At 49.2% G+C, this 14,659-nt stretch overlaps 1 protein-coding gene across 4 annotated transcripts in view; it reads left to right on the top strand.

The window, feature by feature from the left end:
• AOPEP (aminopeptidase O (putative)) overlaps positions 1–13,107 on the top strand; it is a 374,682-nt gene extending 361,575 nt beyond the window's left edge. For all 4 annotated transcript variants that reach the window (XM_082621524.1, XM_082621525.1, XM_082621523.1 and 1 more), the window contains 3 exons: positions 7,503–7,589; positions 9,648–9,792; positions 12,914–13,107. In XM_082621524.1, the coding sequence (XP_082477650.1) occupies positions 7,503–7,589; positions 9,648–9,788 (228 nt within the window). In that variant the 3' untranslated portion in view covers positions 9,789–9,792; positions 12,914–13,107. The remainder of the gene's footprint in view (positions 1–7,502; positions 7,590–9,647; positions 9,793–12,913) is intronic.
• Positions 13,108–14,659: the final 1,552 nt, after the last annotated feature.

Below are 14,659 nucleotides of genomic sequence, written 5' to 3'. Positions count from 1 at the left end.
CTCAAAATGAGGTTTAATGGGCTTCCCAGATCGTGTTCCCTGGACAGATTTTTTTTTTTTCCCTTCAACAGTAAATTCTGAAATCAAAAGGACTTAAAAAGAGGAGTGCTTCCTGTCATAAATAGGATGGGTGGCTTTCTTCAAAGCATTTTACAGCTTCCAACTGTGCATTATAATTTCAAAGTAGCTGAAAAGCATTCTGAGTTTTTTAAATGGTACGTTTATTCAGAAACATTTATTAAGCAGCTACTTATGTGCCAGGCATTGAGACAGGGCCTGGAGGTAGCCTGAAGGCTCCCAGGCCCATGCTCTCACTGAGCTTGCACTTTATTGTTAGTAAAGACATAAACTACTGAATAAGGAGATAGCAGTTTCAACGACCATTGGGCTGGAGAGGATGTAAGACACAGCTCTGAGAGAGTGACCCCTGGGGAAGCGGGTGGAGCTGAGGAATTCTGGGCCCAAGAGGTGAGTTAAGGGATGTGGACATATCAATATCAGGTCATTCCACTAACCTAGGGTGTGCTGGATGAGGTGGGGCCACAGCGGTGCCATCCAGTGTCACAGCAGATGTCCTTGACCTCTGTTGGCTTGACCCCTCATAGCCTTCTTGGTAAAAAGCTAAAGGCTATTAACACACTTTGGGACTTTCTGGGACACAGTTGATTGAGATGGACTTTCTGGCATCGTCAGTGGATTGAAAGACTAATGGAACTGTAGTATATTAATAAGGGGATGCCCTGCAGTTGTTATTATGTTAAAGTATATGGGCCACACTAAGCTGGTAAATCCAACAGCAGCAAATGGAGAATAAGGAAAAACCCAAAATAATATATCCATGTTGTTTATATGTAAAGCTACCTTTTTATAATTTTTACTATTCAAAAATAAAGCAAGGGAAGCAGCTGTGTGCGGGAGCCACAGGTGCTTTTTCAAGCGTGGCGGTGAGTATGCACCGAAACAAACCCTGGCTCCAGGCTTGCAGTGACAGAAGCAACCCAGCTGATTTTCTGAGTCCTACCTTGACTGTGTAATGTGCTTTGTTGATGGCACAGTGGCTACCAGAACCAAATTTGGGGTGTTAGCCAAGTTGTTAACACTGAGCTGTTTTGTCTAACCCTGCAGCGCGTCTGTTCAGCCTCTGTGACTCCACTTACTCTTCAAGCACAGTTAGGCTTCTGTAAGACCCTGGTTTGCAGACTCCACCTCAAAGGAACCCAGCCCCCCGCACCCCCCAACCAAGGGAGTTTAGTGTTTAAGATGTTTTCTACCAGACTGATTTAAACTGCTTGAATAACCCACGTATGTTTTTCTCCCTAATATGTCTTTATATGTACTGGAGTTACAGATTACATTTTTATTAAAAGAAGAATTATGTTTAAGGAAAATCTGAAAACTCCTGTGGAAAATTAATCCATAAGATAATGAGCAGCTTGTGGGGGAGTATTCTCGTGTAAGAATTATTTCTTTGAAGTAGCTTCATGGAGAACACACTAAAATTGAAGACAAAAAAAAAAGAAACTTGAGACAAAAGGTATAAAAAGAGCACTGAGAATTGTAAAGTGTTAATGAACACAGGGTCTGGGGTGTGTAGTGATTTGCAGAGGAAGCGTCTGGTCAGCGAGGGAGATTGGGAGTGACCTGGTGGAGGGGATTATTCTTCCTAAAGTTCGCATTTCCTCAGTGTTCGATTCCCTACCCACAAGTGGCGCCTTGCATTCATGCTGGGCTGTAGGCCAAGAGGTACTCTGTTTCTGAACGAATGCCAGAGCAGATTTTTCGCTGCAGAGGAGTGCAGTCCACGGAGGAAAGAAAAGTCCCCACATTCAAGAACACCCTAGATTTCCTGGCAGAATGGGCAGAAGCTGGCCGGAGCCAGCTGGTGAGGGCCTCCCAGCTCTGTGTTCTCTGGTGTCGTGCTGGTGGATTTGGGGGGTTAGCACATCACTCGGGCAGCCTAAGGCGTGGGCTTCCTTTGCAGATCGAGGGTCAGCAAACTAGAGCTGGCTGGTCCAGCCCACTGCCCTTTTTTTTGGTAAATAAAGTTTTATCTGAAGATAGCCATGCCCACTCATTTACATATTGTCTAGGGCTGCTCTTGTGATACGAGGGCAAATGGGGTGAGAAGCCATAAACGCTCACTGTGTATAGCCCTTGACAGAAAAAATTGGCAACCCCTGTTCTAGAGTTTAATAGGAGTTGGTTCTGGATGTGTTAAAATTCTCAGATTGAAGAGATTGGGGGGCTGGTGGGGGGGTTGTCTTTTAGCAGTTTTTCTTAGCTTTTCCAGGAGGGAACAATTAAATGAGAGGTACGTGTGGTTATATCACAGAGGTGCCCAGTGGATCGTGGGACTTGTCCCTGAATCTGAACTGTGGTTTGACCCTACAAGGCAGGTCTCGCTTTTCCAGCACTGCTGGAAATCAGAGAGGCCGGCCAGAAGTCGTTCAGATCGCCTGGGCCTCTTGGGTAGTGATAATGTTCTTGAAATGGTAGAAATGCCATGTGCCTAGAGCTGATGCTGGGGCAAGGCTGTCTTTACAGACGGGTTTGTAAAATTCCCAGGCGCCTGGCCCCTGGGTATACTTCCCCGAGGGTGGATGGTACGTACCAGCTCCTCCAGGCCTCGAGCAGGCCCCTCCCTGAAGGAGCCCCTGCTTCCTCTGCGGGTTCCCGCTGGCGCTGCTGTCTCAGTCCTGAGGCTACGTGCGGGGCAGGCCGGCTCTTCCTCCTCGGCTGTGTTGTCCCATCCTCTCCCTCCCGCTTCCCACTCCCTGCCAGTGCCTTCCCTCCTCAACACCCACCTGACAGGCACCTTGCTCCTTCGGTTTTCACCAGTTAACAAACCTTTCCTTGGAGTTGATACTATCAAGTTTTTATAAATTCAAGAAATAGAACTTTTGAAGTGGAAATGAAAGCCAGAAACATGCTACTCCTGCTAAGAAGACAAGCACTTACTGTGTGGGAGTCAAAATCCTAACGCTTGCAGCAGCGACCTGGGGCAGTTCCCACAGTAGCCCAGGGGCAGAGCCTCTTCTAGCCCCCGCCCTGGGGAGACAGCTCTGGATCAGGACCCAGTGGGTCATGAAATCAGTTTAGTAGGTTGCCAGCCAGCATAAAGAAAGAACAATAACTATCAGCGGTTGCATATAGTGAGGGAAAGTATTAAAAAAGAAACTTTTGTTTCGGTGTGTGTGTGCGCACGCATGTGTGCACATACACATGTATACATATCATGTGCCAAATATGTTTTGTATACCCAGGACACGTGTCTGCTCAGGTCTCCCAGGTGGCTCGGGCCTGTTACCACCAATACGCTCCATCCTCCCGGTGGAGTCCCTGCTGTGGGTCGGGGGTCCCCCATCCTGGAGCAGTTACAGTTACATGAATTATAGGAGGGTTTTAATGTCCCATCACCAAATGTGGGTCTGACATGAATGGGCTTCTGCAGGCTTACCCTTCCTTCTTCCTGCCCCAAATTCTGAGACCCTCCCATGTTCACCCAGCCCCAAAGAACCGTTGCATTAGTGGGCACTCCTGGGAGAGCACTGATATCTCTGCGCTCCTCACCCTCTGTTCATGGAGGCTTTGGAAACCTGGAAGCTTCTGGAATTCATTTCCAAAGGTGTAAATTAGCACTGCTAATTAAAAACCTACCTGTGCACTGAGGGAACCACCCATATCATTTTTCTGTTCAATGTCCCTTAAGCAGAACACTCTGAAAAGTGTTCGAATTAGTCCAACTAATTTTTGTTGGACCAAAGTATAATGGGTGCACACCTGTGTGTGCACATCTTCACTGTGGCAAGGGTCAGGGACCCACGTTCCCCTTCTTCATCATCATCCCCCCCTCATTCCTGTGCCAGGGACTGCTAAATGCTTTGCTTGTGTTATGGAACCTTCAGCGTGGTGTGGGTGGTGGATGCACTCCTGTCCTGGCAGGAGGTGGGTCAGACCAGCTGCTGTCTGCACTGAAGACTCAGTGAGGAAAAGATGGGCACGTGCTCCAGAGGCAAGGCTTCCAGTGTGTGACACCACACGCTCTGGGGCAGCTGGAACGAGGGTGCTGGTGCTCCAGGTCCTCCGACCCTGCTGTTCGCCACCACGGGCAGCTTCGCCTCTTCCCACTCCTGAAACGTCCCTTTTCTGATTTTCTTGAGATTTCTTATTCTTTTTCTGCCCGCTCCCCCTTCCCTCGCCCTTGCCCCTTACCTGTCTGTGGCGTGAAGGTGTTGCTGGAATTCAGGGCTGAGGTTTGCTGGCTCGGCTTGAGGCTTTCAGGTGATTCCTAGCATGACTTTGGAATGATTTTATGAATCTGAGTCACTGTTGAAAAAGTCATTAAATTTTTTTCTCTCTCTTGAGACATTGCGGAATAATGTGAATATTCAAAGTGTAAGTATTGAATGGTTTTAGCGTAATGTATACACCCGTGAAACGTTGATGCTAAATGAACTGAGTCAAGAGGCCATAGACGCTGTGGAAGGCCTGCTGGGCCCAGGTGTTCCCACAGATGTATTTATGTGGTGGTGTTTGTTTACTTTTCACCTCACTGAGGAAGTTAAAAGACAAGGTGACCACTACCGCCATTAACTAATTAATTAATTAGAAAATGAAGAAGAGCAGATCTGCAGAGCAGACAGCTTTCTTCTTAGAGACCTGCCTCTGCTTCTGAATTCTCTGATGCTCCCCAGCACCGGGAACTTCACTTTCCTCCATTATCAACAGGGGAAGGAGCCAGATACAAGTGTGGTGACCTCTGTCAGGAATTTTTTTTTTTAAGTTTCTCAGTGATCTGGAGAAAATTCCATCAGTGCCCACCATGGAAATATTGCTGGGAGAAATTGTGACAAATGTCACTTTGCTGCCAGCTTTTCGGGAAGACCCCCGTTCCAGGTGTGACAAGTGGCCTTGTGAATTGTGGGTCCTGGACAATTTAGAGGATAAGAGATAAACATTTTCTTTGTTTCTCAAAGAAATGCGAAGAGAAGTAAAAACCCTGGGCACAAGCAAGAGATATCTGTTGGGCCCTCAGCCTCACACAGCATCTCTGTGATGTCTTTTAAACATCCTGTCATTGAAATTTTGAATTATGTTTAATTCTTTTGTAATGAAAAGGCTTGTTGTTTTTTCTGCTCTTTGTGGGGTGGAGAGAGGGGTTGGTCTGTATTTCCTGGATGCCATGTTAGCCTTCAGGGGTCAGAAGACTAGATCTCTTATTGTGACAACTGACTATTTTTAACAGTAAGAGAAGTGGAAATGCTGACTTCATATTGGTTGTGAAAGAGCCTCTTTCACTCAGCTCAGCTGCTGGATCTTCTTCCAGTCGTTGTAGTGGGACCGACCCTGCCTTTTGCCCCTCTGTGGACCTTATCCTACCAGGAAACAGACCCTAATTTATGCTTTGTTATTTCTGTATGTGTAAATAAGATGAAGGAGAGCACAGGGAGAAAAATAATGGGAGGCCAATAATACCTCCATTCTCAAAATCAGATCTAAAAAAATATAGTGTCCCCAAGTTTTGGAGTGATAAACAACTGTCCTTGTCAAAGGCTTGGTGTGATCAGGTTGCAAAATCTAAGTCGTTAGATCACTGTCAAGCTGACAAGAGTTCTCTTATACTTGTCTCTCCTTAAAGCTGGTACAGCTGTCCCCCTGTGCAGTGGTGAGAAGTGAGAGCAGGTGGCCCCAAGTCCCCTGACTCTCATGCCGCATGGCGGACGTCCCACCGGGCCACACTGGCTTGCCGGGGCCTTCTCCTTTCACAGAGCTCACAAACAGAAAGACACAGCACATCCACTGGTGCGTGGATGGGACTGGTGGTTTCTGTGAGTTGGGACAGAAACGAGAAATGGAGGCATCCAAGGGGCCCATTTGGGTTCTGTCCAGTGCTCAGCCTTTGGTACTCAAACCAAAGCACGAGAGCGGGGATTTGGTTGTTCTGGTAGCTTCTTTGGTTGGTGCAGTATCTGAGCTCTGTTCAATTGTTCTTTTGCTCCAGATATTTTAAGGGCTACCCTTTCCCTTTTATGGTGTTGATTTCTACTGGCTATATAGGAAGGAGAACATTTTGTTGAAGGTAGAAAGATTTCCAAGACCTGTCCAGCCCAACCTGCTTCCCTTTTGCTGTGATGATCCAAGGCTATTAGCTCATTTCCATGTGCCTCTGAAATTCCTTCGTGAATGTAAAAAGTTTGTTGGCATCCTTTTCTTAGAAGTTCAAAGGGCCCGGCTGCCTGTAAGCAAAGGGCCCACCACCAGAACCCCCTCATGTCTCAGAGTGCACTGTAGCTTAGGGGAAGGATTCTTTCCAAAAGATTTTTTCTTTACTTCATTCCTAATTGTTTGTGTGTAAATCTATTTATGGTGGATGAAAGAAGAGATCCGGCCATCAGTGGGTAATGATACAATTTACAGGGGCCCCAGCCAAAATGTTGAAATTGCTTACATTTTACTATTGCCACAAATGGATTACTATAAAGGGTCTCCCTCTTTCAAAGGCAGTAAAAACAAAGAGTGATGGAAGGAGGCTTTTTTATTTTTTAAATGCACGTAATCACTTCCATGTATGGCTAGTGTTGAACCAATAATGGAATATAAAATGGTGGACTGCTCACCGGATTTAACTGAGAGGGCTTTAATGCAGTAGAAAATGGCCCAGGACTGAATGCTTAAACCAAATGTAGGTAGCATCTCCACGTAAAGAATGTGTCTGAAGTGCCTAGAGATGGGGGGTGGTGCGAGACTGCCTCTTACCCGCAGAGGCAGCCAGTGCTGGGATCCAGCTCCCCTGTTGTCTGTAGGGTTTGGGGGAGGGTTTCCTGGCAAATTCCTGCTTGTAAGCCTTTTGTCACGTATCTTTACTAAAGGGCACCCCCACACTTAGCTTGTCTGTTTTCAGTAGGTTGTGCAGCCCTGCAGCCACACAGTCGTGGGCACGTGGCAGGATCTGCCTGCGTCAAAGTGGGCTGCTCCCCTCCGGCAGGCACCCTGAGCTCCTCAGAGGGTGCGCTTTGCCTCTTAGGAATGTGGAGAGCGGTGTCTTCCTCCTTCTACTGTGTTTACTGTTGCAATCACCAGCACTGAACCAAATCGGTTATTGCAGGAAATTAAGTAGTTGTGGTTTATAAAGGAAACCTTCGTTGACAGCATCCCGCAGGGCAGAGCAGCAGCCCGGCTGCCCAGGGCTGTGTGTTTAATTTCCCAGTTACAGTTTGCATTTATCTATTATCTTGCAAAATTGTCTTTAAAAACATCAAAACACCTAAGTGAAACATGCACCCTCTTCCCCTAAAGTGGACTGGCAGCCCTCCTCATGAAGGGACCTCATGGTTCCTTCCTTTGTAAAAGAAGTGAAATTAAAATGAAATTGAAAAGTGTCAACAAAGTTAATATGCTTCAGAGAGTAACTTTTTCGAACAGGAAAGGCTCTCCATCATTAAACTTGTTAGGCCAAGGAAAACTACCAGTTTTTTGCTTACTGGATCTTCTCCTTTCTTCAGGTTCGCCATCGATGGTGTGAACTTGTTGTTAAGCACAAATACACAAAAGCATACAGAAGCGTTGAGAGGTTCCTTCAGGAGGATCAGGTAAGTTTCCGTTTTCAGCAGATGGGGATTCTTCAAATGCCGTCCCCTGACTATGCAGTACACTTAACACAGGGACCCAATTTCTCGACATCTCTATTTAAATAGCAAATATTTAAACATTTTTCAAGGATTTTAAAGAGTTGTTAGGTGCTTACCTACCAAACTTGTGAGCTGATTTTTTTCCTCTGTCTTTGTATCCCATTGAATCATGTCCCTTAGAAGCTCCCTTGGTTTGACGTAACTGTGGCCCACTGCTGTTACCAAGTGAAGCATGAGCAGACCTCAGGAGCTTTCTGCATCTTTGAACCTCAGATTCATTAGGTCAAGGTTGTGGCTTAGTGATGCCATGGTGTGTACCTTTGCCTTCAGTGGCCCTCACTTAAAGTATGTATGAAGATTAGACGGGGAGAGCCCCGGCTGGCTGGGACAGTCTGGTCTGTATCTGCACCTGCCACACCAGGTGGAACCCTGTGCTGAGATTCCTTCCCGTGAGAACTTTCCTCACTGTTCACCAGGGAAAGCGATCACCTTGCAAGGAGCCCACAGGAAGCACGTGCGTGCACGTTGGAAGATGTTTTCCTTGCCACCTCTGCTGGGCCGCAGCCTGTGGGGGTCAGCACCCCACCACACCGTGTCCCCCAGTGTGGCTGTCCATGGTGGTGCATGTGCCATGGCTTCTGCCGGCCGCGGGAAGTTGGCTGCCTCGTTCCTGGCGTGACCAGTGCATGCCTCTGAGTGAGCTTTCTGCCGGGCGCTGTGGGCTGACAGAATGGAGCCATGTTTCAGTTGGGGTGGAGAGTTGGGGTAGGGGCAACAAAGGGACTTTTTTTTTTTTTTGCGGTATGCGGGCCTCTCACTGTCGTGGCCTCTCCCGTTGCGCAGCACAGGCTCCAGACGCACAGGCTCAGCGGCCATGGCCCACGGGCCCAGCCGCTCTGCGGCATGTGGGATCTTCCCGGACCGGGGCACGAACCCGCGTCCCCTGCATCGGCAGGCGGACTCTCAACCACTGCGCCACCAGGGAAGCCCAACAAAGGGACTTTACAGAGGGCCTGAGTACAGGGGGCAGCCAGCAAGTGAGGGCTCGTTATTCCCACGACTTTGTACCAGAAGAAATGTCACATTTGCACAGTGAAGCAAGAGGTGTTTGGAAACACAGAGGGGAGTATAAGGACAAAATGTAAGAGCAACTTAAGGCCTGTTCTGAAAACCAAAATTAACTGCAGTCTATTTGGAACCATGAACTTTGCCAAATAAGGATTACCATCGGCTTTTTCAGGAAAGAATTTTTGAACCCCTAACCCCTAACCATTTTTGCGCTGTATTTGAGATCCTTCTTTTAATTTGCTCCAGGAGAACGTAATCTGTAGCATAACTAAGCTTAGAACAAGAGAGAAGGCGGAACCAAGTGGATCTCTTGGTTTTCCAGAACATAACTGGCTGTTTTTAAAACTGTAGGAAAAATGCAGATGTGAGTCATTGTTCTCGAAACAGAAGAGCCAGTGTTTGCCGCGGTAGTGGGGCCCGTTGAAGGGAGCTGGCAGGCTGGGCTGGAGCAACAGGCATCTTCCACGGCGGCCCGATGGCTCTCCCCACCCGTGGCGCCATGTGATGGGGTGGTCTTCGTTCCCCAGCTGTGCTAGGCACACACTTTCTTAGGAACATGGCCTGTGTCTGTATGACATACACACGGCGCCTCGGGTGCTTCTTTCAGCTGAGGGGGTTTCCACGGGGTCAGTCACCATGGGAACCTCCCTGTCCTCGTCAGCCATCACTAGAGAAATGCTCGCCGTGTCGTCAGTTCAACCACCAGGGTCTGTTGACGGACTTGATAGCCAAGAATTCCTTGGGGGTTGCAGTGAGAACAAGAAAGAGAAGGGGATTGAAAACTGCAGGTTCCTGAAGTACAGCTAGTCAGCTGTCTGTCTGTTCTAGGGTCTTTGTAACTTCCAGACCAGCAAGTCCGTGCGGAACAAGCACAGACTGACTGTGCACTCAAGCGCGTGGGGACACATGATTGCCTTTTCTTCAGCTCTCTGGCCTCTGTGCCTTCTACAGGCCATGGGCATCTACCTCTACGGGGAGCTGATGGTGAGTGAGGATGCCCGGCAGCAGCATCTCGCCCGCAGGTGCTTCGAGCTGAGCAAGGAGCAGATGGACAGATCCTCAGCCGAGGTGGTGGCCGAGATGTTATTTTAAAGAGGTGATTCTCTCTCTTTCCTTTCTCATTGCTCGGCTCTGAGGTTCCTCTTAGGAGCTAAGTAAGCCAGGTGGTGAGCTGAGGGCCCCAGCAGCTTCCCTTATGGTGCGGGGGCACCTCGTCTGGCCGAGCGGCCACTGGAAAGCCCGTGCCGCCCACCCCGGCGGAACAGCCTTCCTCGGCGCCGTTTTGGCCACTTCCGGTTTTGTTATTTGTGGGGAGGTAATTCGCAGGAGAACATCCTGAGCCGGTTAGAAGGTGCGCTGGAGAGCCTCGTGGAACCGTGAGCCACGTCTTCAAGGGGAAGGCTGACGCGGGGGGGTGTGGCGGGCTCCCCACACCCTGAGCTCTGAGCAGCCGTGTGAGAACTTGCGGTCCCTCGGGCTGTCCGACACCGCCTGGTGGGCGAGGCCGGCAGGTCCTTCCTCCCCAGTGTCCTGAATTTCTCCACATTGCGTGTCTGCTGGCAGGCGGGCAGGTTACCTGGAGTGGGAGTCCTAAATATTTAAACTGCTTCCTCTTGAATTGTGCTTGGCACTGACCTGTTACGTTCACGTTTTAGCAGTTTTTAACCGTGGATTTCTGCATTCTAAACGTGATTTAGCAATGGTACATAAAGTTTTGTAAGTAGAACTGTGGGATTATAAGTGTATTATTATTTTTTTTTTTTTTGTCTAACGTTGTCATTTCTCTGACTCTGGTTTTAAGGTTTTACATGATGATATAGGGTGTGTCTAATTCTGTGTTTTTTGAAAAACTTAGCATCAAATTCCAAGCATTTTTCATGTAATATATAGCTTCTCTATAATTTTAATGGATATTTAATATTTTATGTTGATATTCTTAACCTATTGTTGGACATTTAGTTTGCTTCTAATGTTTTGCTCTTATAAAAACCATTTCTGTCTAATATGTTTAACTGTCTTATTTATCTGAAAGAACTCTAATACTGAAGAGAGAAAGGTTTTCTAAAGTCCGATTCTGTTCTTCCAGAAGAGTCAAGGAGCCATGTTGGCCAGGAAGGGAAGTAGTGGGAATAATTGCCACGATTGTGTATCTCGTAGCGGAGCAGCTATGTGCAGGCTTCCCCAGAGCTCCCCTGTGGCAGCTTCAGAGCCTGTTCAACGACGGGCCAGTTTAAAACACAGAACAGTTACACAGTTACGTGTTGCCAACCTCATATAATCAGTATAAATCGTATTTCTCTTCAGAGTTTTAATTTCACGGAGAGTTTGTGTTTCTTGAAGTGTGTGAAACTACAGTGGTGCAGACCATGCCTTTGATGTTCTCTGGGTTCCAAATTGTGGAGAAACCACCGCGGGCTACACAGCTTTGGCAGTTCTTCATTGTGATTTTTTTGCCCCAAGCAGGCAAAGGAGTAGTCCTGGTCACAAGCCTGCTCTTTTCTCACCGCCCCTCCGTCCCTGCCCTTCTGGATGAACGCAGGGTCATGTGCACGCCCTTTCCCCCTGCTACCCCAGAACAGCTATTCAGTGCATTTTTCATTTCATCTTCCAAAGCTGCACTGGCATTTGTATGGTCATCTGTGAGTCCTTTGATTTTTAAAAATTATACCCCTAGGATGCCCAGTAAATGAAGAGCGAACAGAAATAAAACCCATTTGATAGTGTAGCAGGCCTGGAGGCGGTGCTCTCACCTTGTGCCCGAGGAAGCTGGTGCGTGTGATGTGGGCAGCCCTGCGGCGCTGCCCCCAAGTGCTCTGGCTGCTTGGGTTCCTGGCATGCTGATTTGTGACTTAAGATTAAAATCACATTGCCAGGGATTACCACGCAACCACGATCCTGACTGCTCCTCCAGAAGCCATAGTTACTCTCTCTCTGCAGTTCGGGGAACAGATGCATCTCATAGCTCCTCTCTGGAAACAGAAGAAGCCAACAGCCTTGGAAGATGCTCTCCAGCCCTTTCATTATGCCCAGCCGACAACCTCTCTGACGAGGTGCAGAGCTTAGCTGATTGGTGAACAGTGACTGGTTTCCGCTTTGTTCACAGTGGCTAAGTTCTGCACCTGAAGAGAAGGTGAGATGGGGACAGTTAAGTTGGAGCTGCCGGGGCAGAGGCCGTTGCTGAGCGGTCAGCTCGGGGACCGAGCACGATTCTGGAGGATGAGAGCCTGTCTGGCCCCAAGGATGATGCACTTTGTCTTGTTACGAATGCAAGGAACATACCAAAAGTCTATGGAAATATAAATCCGCTAATTAGACATCAGTGTCTGAAAGTTCAAATGTATTGAAAGCTGCAAAATTATTCTTTTAAAAATCTAAAACCCAGTGAATCACGAAAGTCGAGTAAGACCATGTCAGCAGTCGATGGCGTGTGAGTAGAGCTGGGTGCTTTCAAAGGAGACTCCCTGTTGTGATTTCCGAGCACGGTGAACTCTCTCTTGTATTTGCAGTCCAGGTTTCTGTGTCTTCTGCAGCTGCCCGCACGCGGGACGAGGCCGACCAAGCTCCCAGCTGAGGCACTGCTTCTCCGGGCTGTCAATTGGACCCGCCCTCCGGTGCCTACTGAGCTGATATCAGTTCTCATTTTACACACTGGCTCAGTTCAGCAGGAACAGGAGTCGAGCCCTAGAGCAAAGCCTTCCTGTCTGTGAGTGCCCGGAGGCTCGGGAGCTGGGGCTGCAGCCGCACGAAGACAGGCCCAAGCGTCCGCAGCAGAGCTGACCGGCGGCGGAGGCCCCTGCGTATGTGCCCTGTGTGTGGGTGTTGCTAGAGCTTTGCTGACATGACAGGAACGAGCTTCCACCCATTGGCGCCACGCCTGCCACGCAGGCAGTGCATACCTCTGTCACGGTGTAGGACGGCCCGAAAGCAGTCGGAGTGAGTGCGGGGCTGGAACAGGCTGCCTTTCTAGTATCTGTCCTGTGAACGGAGCCCAAGTTATAGCCGCCGGCTTTCACAGCCCTGTGTGAGCAAAGCGAATGGCACATGGTGCAGCTGTAAAGCCCCTTCTCGGGGCTGTGAGATGTGCCCTGTTCTCCTCCTGTCCTCCGCTCATGGTCCTCTCTCCAAAGCCGAGAGCAAAGGCACACACAAAGGTACTCGTTTACAAGAATTCCTCCGTTGTGACTGGGCAGTAAATTTTATTGCTGTTTCCTTTGCAGGGAAGATCACAGCGAGATTCTTTTTCATGCATCTACTCGTAGCCCTGGTGGGACCAGGATCACATTGACCCTGGACATCAAAGGAAGGATTATGGGGCTGCTAAAGCCATCAACCGACAGCAGTGTGCACATCGTGGGGCGACCTTCCCAGAGGCCCTCACAGTGGAGCCCGTGTCAAAGGCACATCCTTGTAAACGGTCTCCACAGGGCTGTGTGATGCCTTTGTGCCCACCCTGGATGTGCCACCTCAGATCCTGAATCGGAATTGAGTCTCCCCTGTGAGTTCAGTGCAGTTCTTTTCACACAAAGATGGAAGATACCTGAGGCCCATTGGAAGACCTGCTGGACCTTCTCCATCTATCCCTCACATAAATATGTGGATATTTCTGTGCTTCCAGAAAGTCAGAGTTTCTGCATACTGGGACCACCTCTGCAGGATTACTTTGATTGATAGGGCCTGTATTTAGATTTTCCAAAATTTTAGTACCTTTTGGTAGAAGTGCAGGATAACATTCTAAGATGTATTAATAATAAAATGTAATGGATTCGTTTTTATTTTCTTCCTGTTTGCTTCCTAATTTAATACTGTTTTTGAAAAGGAAAAAAAAAAACGTGAAAGAAGAGGGTGGTCTCCCCCTTCTGGTGTCATCCTTTTCTCACCTTACTGGTTTTCTCTGTAGTTTTCAAGGTGGTGGTGCTATTCCTGGGAGGACAGTGGGCCCCCTGCTCCTGGTGGAGGCACCATCAGGCACCGTGGGGTCTGTGGTGATGTTGCCTCTTTTCCCACAAATGTTTGAAGTTTAAAAAAAAAAAAATTAAGCTTCTTAGGACTGTCCATAGGGAAGGATGGCTTTAAAATGCTCCAGAAGCCACAGTGGTTGGTGCAGTCACGTGATGGCGTGAGGCTGAACTGAGTGGGAGTGAACTGACCCGCCTGCAGGGGCTGCGCTCGTGGGGCTGCGGGCCCGCCGGTGGGGGGACGTGTGGCTCCACACAGCCCTTTGTTAGGAGCTCCTGACCTTCAGAGTTACTTAACGGTGACCGTCATTCCGGAAGGGTTCCTACGGGTTGGTTCTTTGCTGTTACATGTGCTCTGCCTATGGTTGTATGTGCTTTGTTCACCATGTTGGTAGAAGAATAAAAATTCGGTTTTTAAATATGAAGAAATGTCAGAACACTGTTCTCTGTGAAGACTTGTAATAAATGACTCCCCCTCTGGTCGGCATGAGTCTGGTCCTTTGTGCAGCGGAGCAGGAAGCCCAGGCACAGCCTGCTGCTCTGTGCACCGCAGGGGCTGCGGGTGACCAACCAGCCTGGTGGTTTGCTTTGGTCTTGTTTTTCCGAAAAGTTAAAGCCACGCTTTGTCATCTTTAGAAACTGCTGAGGTAGAGGTGAGCGGCCGCGTGAGTGGCTTCGCGCTAAGACGGCTGGTCCCCTAGCCCCGTGGCCGGGGGTCCCGCGCTGGCTCCGAGCTCGGGTCCGGCCCGCAGGTGGCTGGTCCTGGAGGGGCCGTTGGGACCCGAGCACCGCCTCACCTGCTTCCCGCCTGCAGGCTGGCACTCTTGCGGGTGGGACTGCGCCTGTGGTGAGGGAGGGGCGAGCGGCCTCCCTCCAGCTGCACCCCGCACCTGCTCCTGCTCTGTCCAGGCTCCGGGACTCCTGGGGCGGGTTCTCCGAGCTGGCCCTCCGTACCTCCCGCGAGGGCTTCGGAGAGCGTGCTGTGGAGGAGCCTGAGGCCAGGGCCTG

This window comes from Mesoplodon mirus (assembly GCF_964341445.2).
Source record: "Mesoplodon mirus genome assembly, chromosome: 1".
Lineage (NCBI taxonomy): Eukaryota > Metazoa > Chordata > Mammalia > Artiodactyla > Ziphiidae > Mesoplodon > Mesoplodon mirus.
The sequence above is the reverse complement of the archived record's forward strand: the minus strand, read 5'-3'. Positions and strand labels throughout refer to the sequence as shown.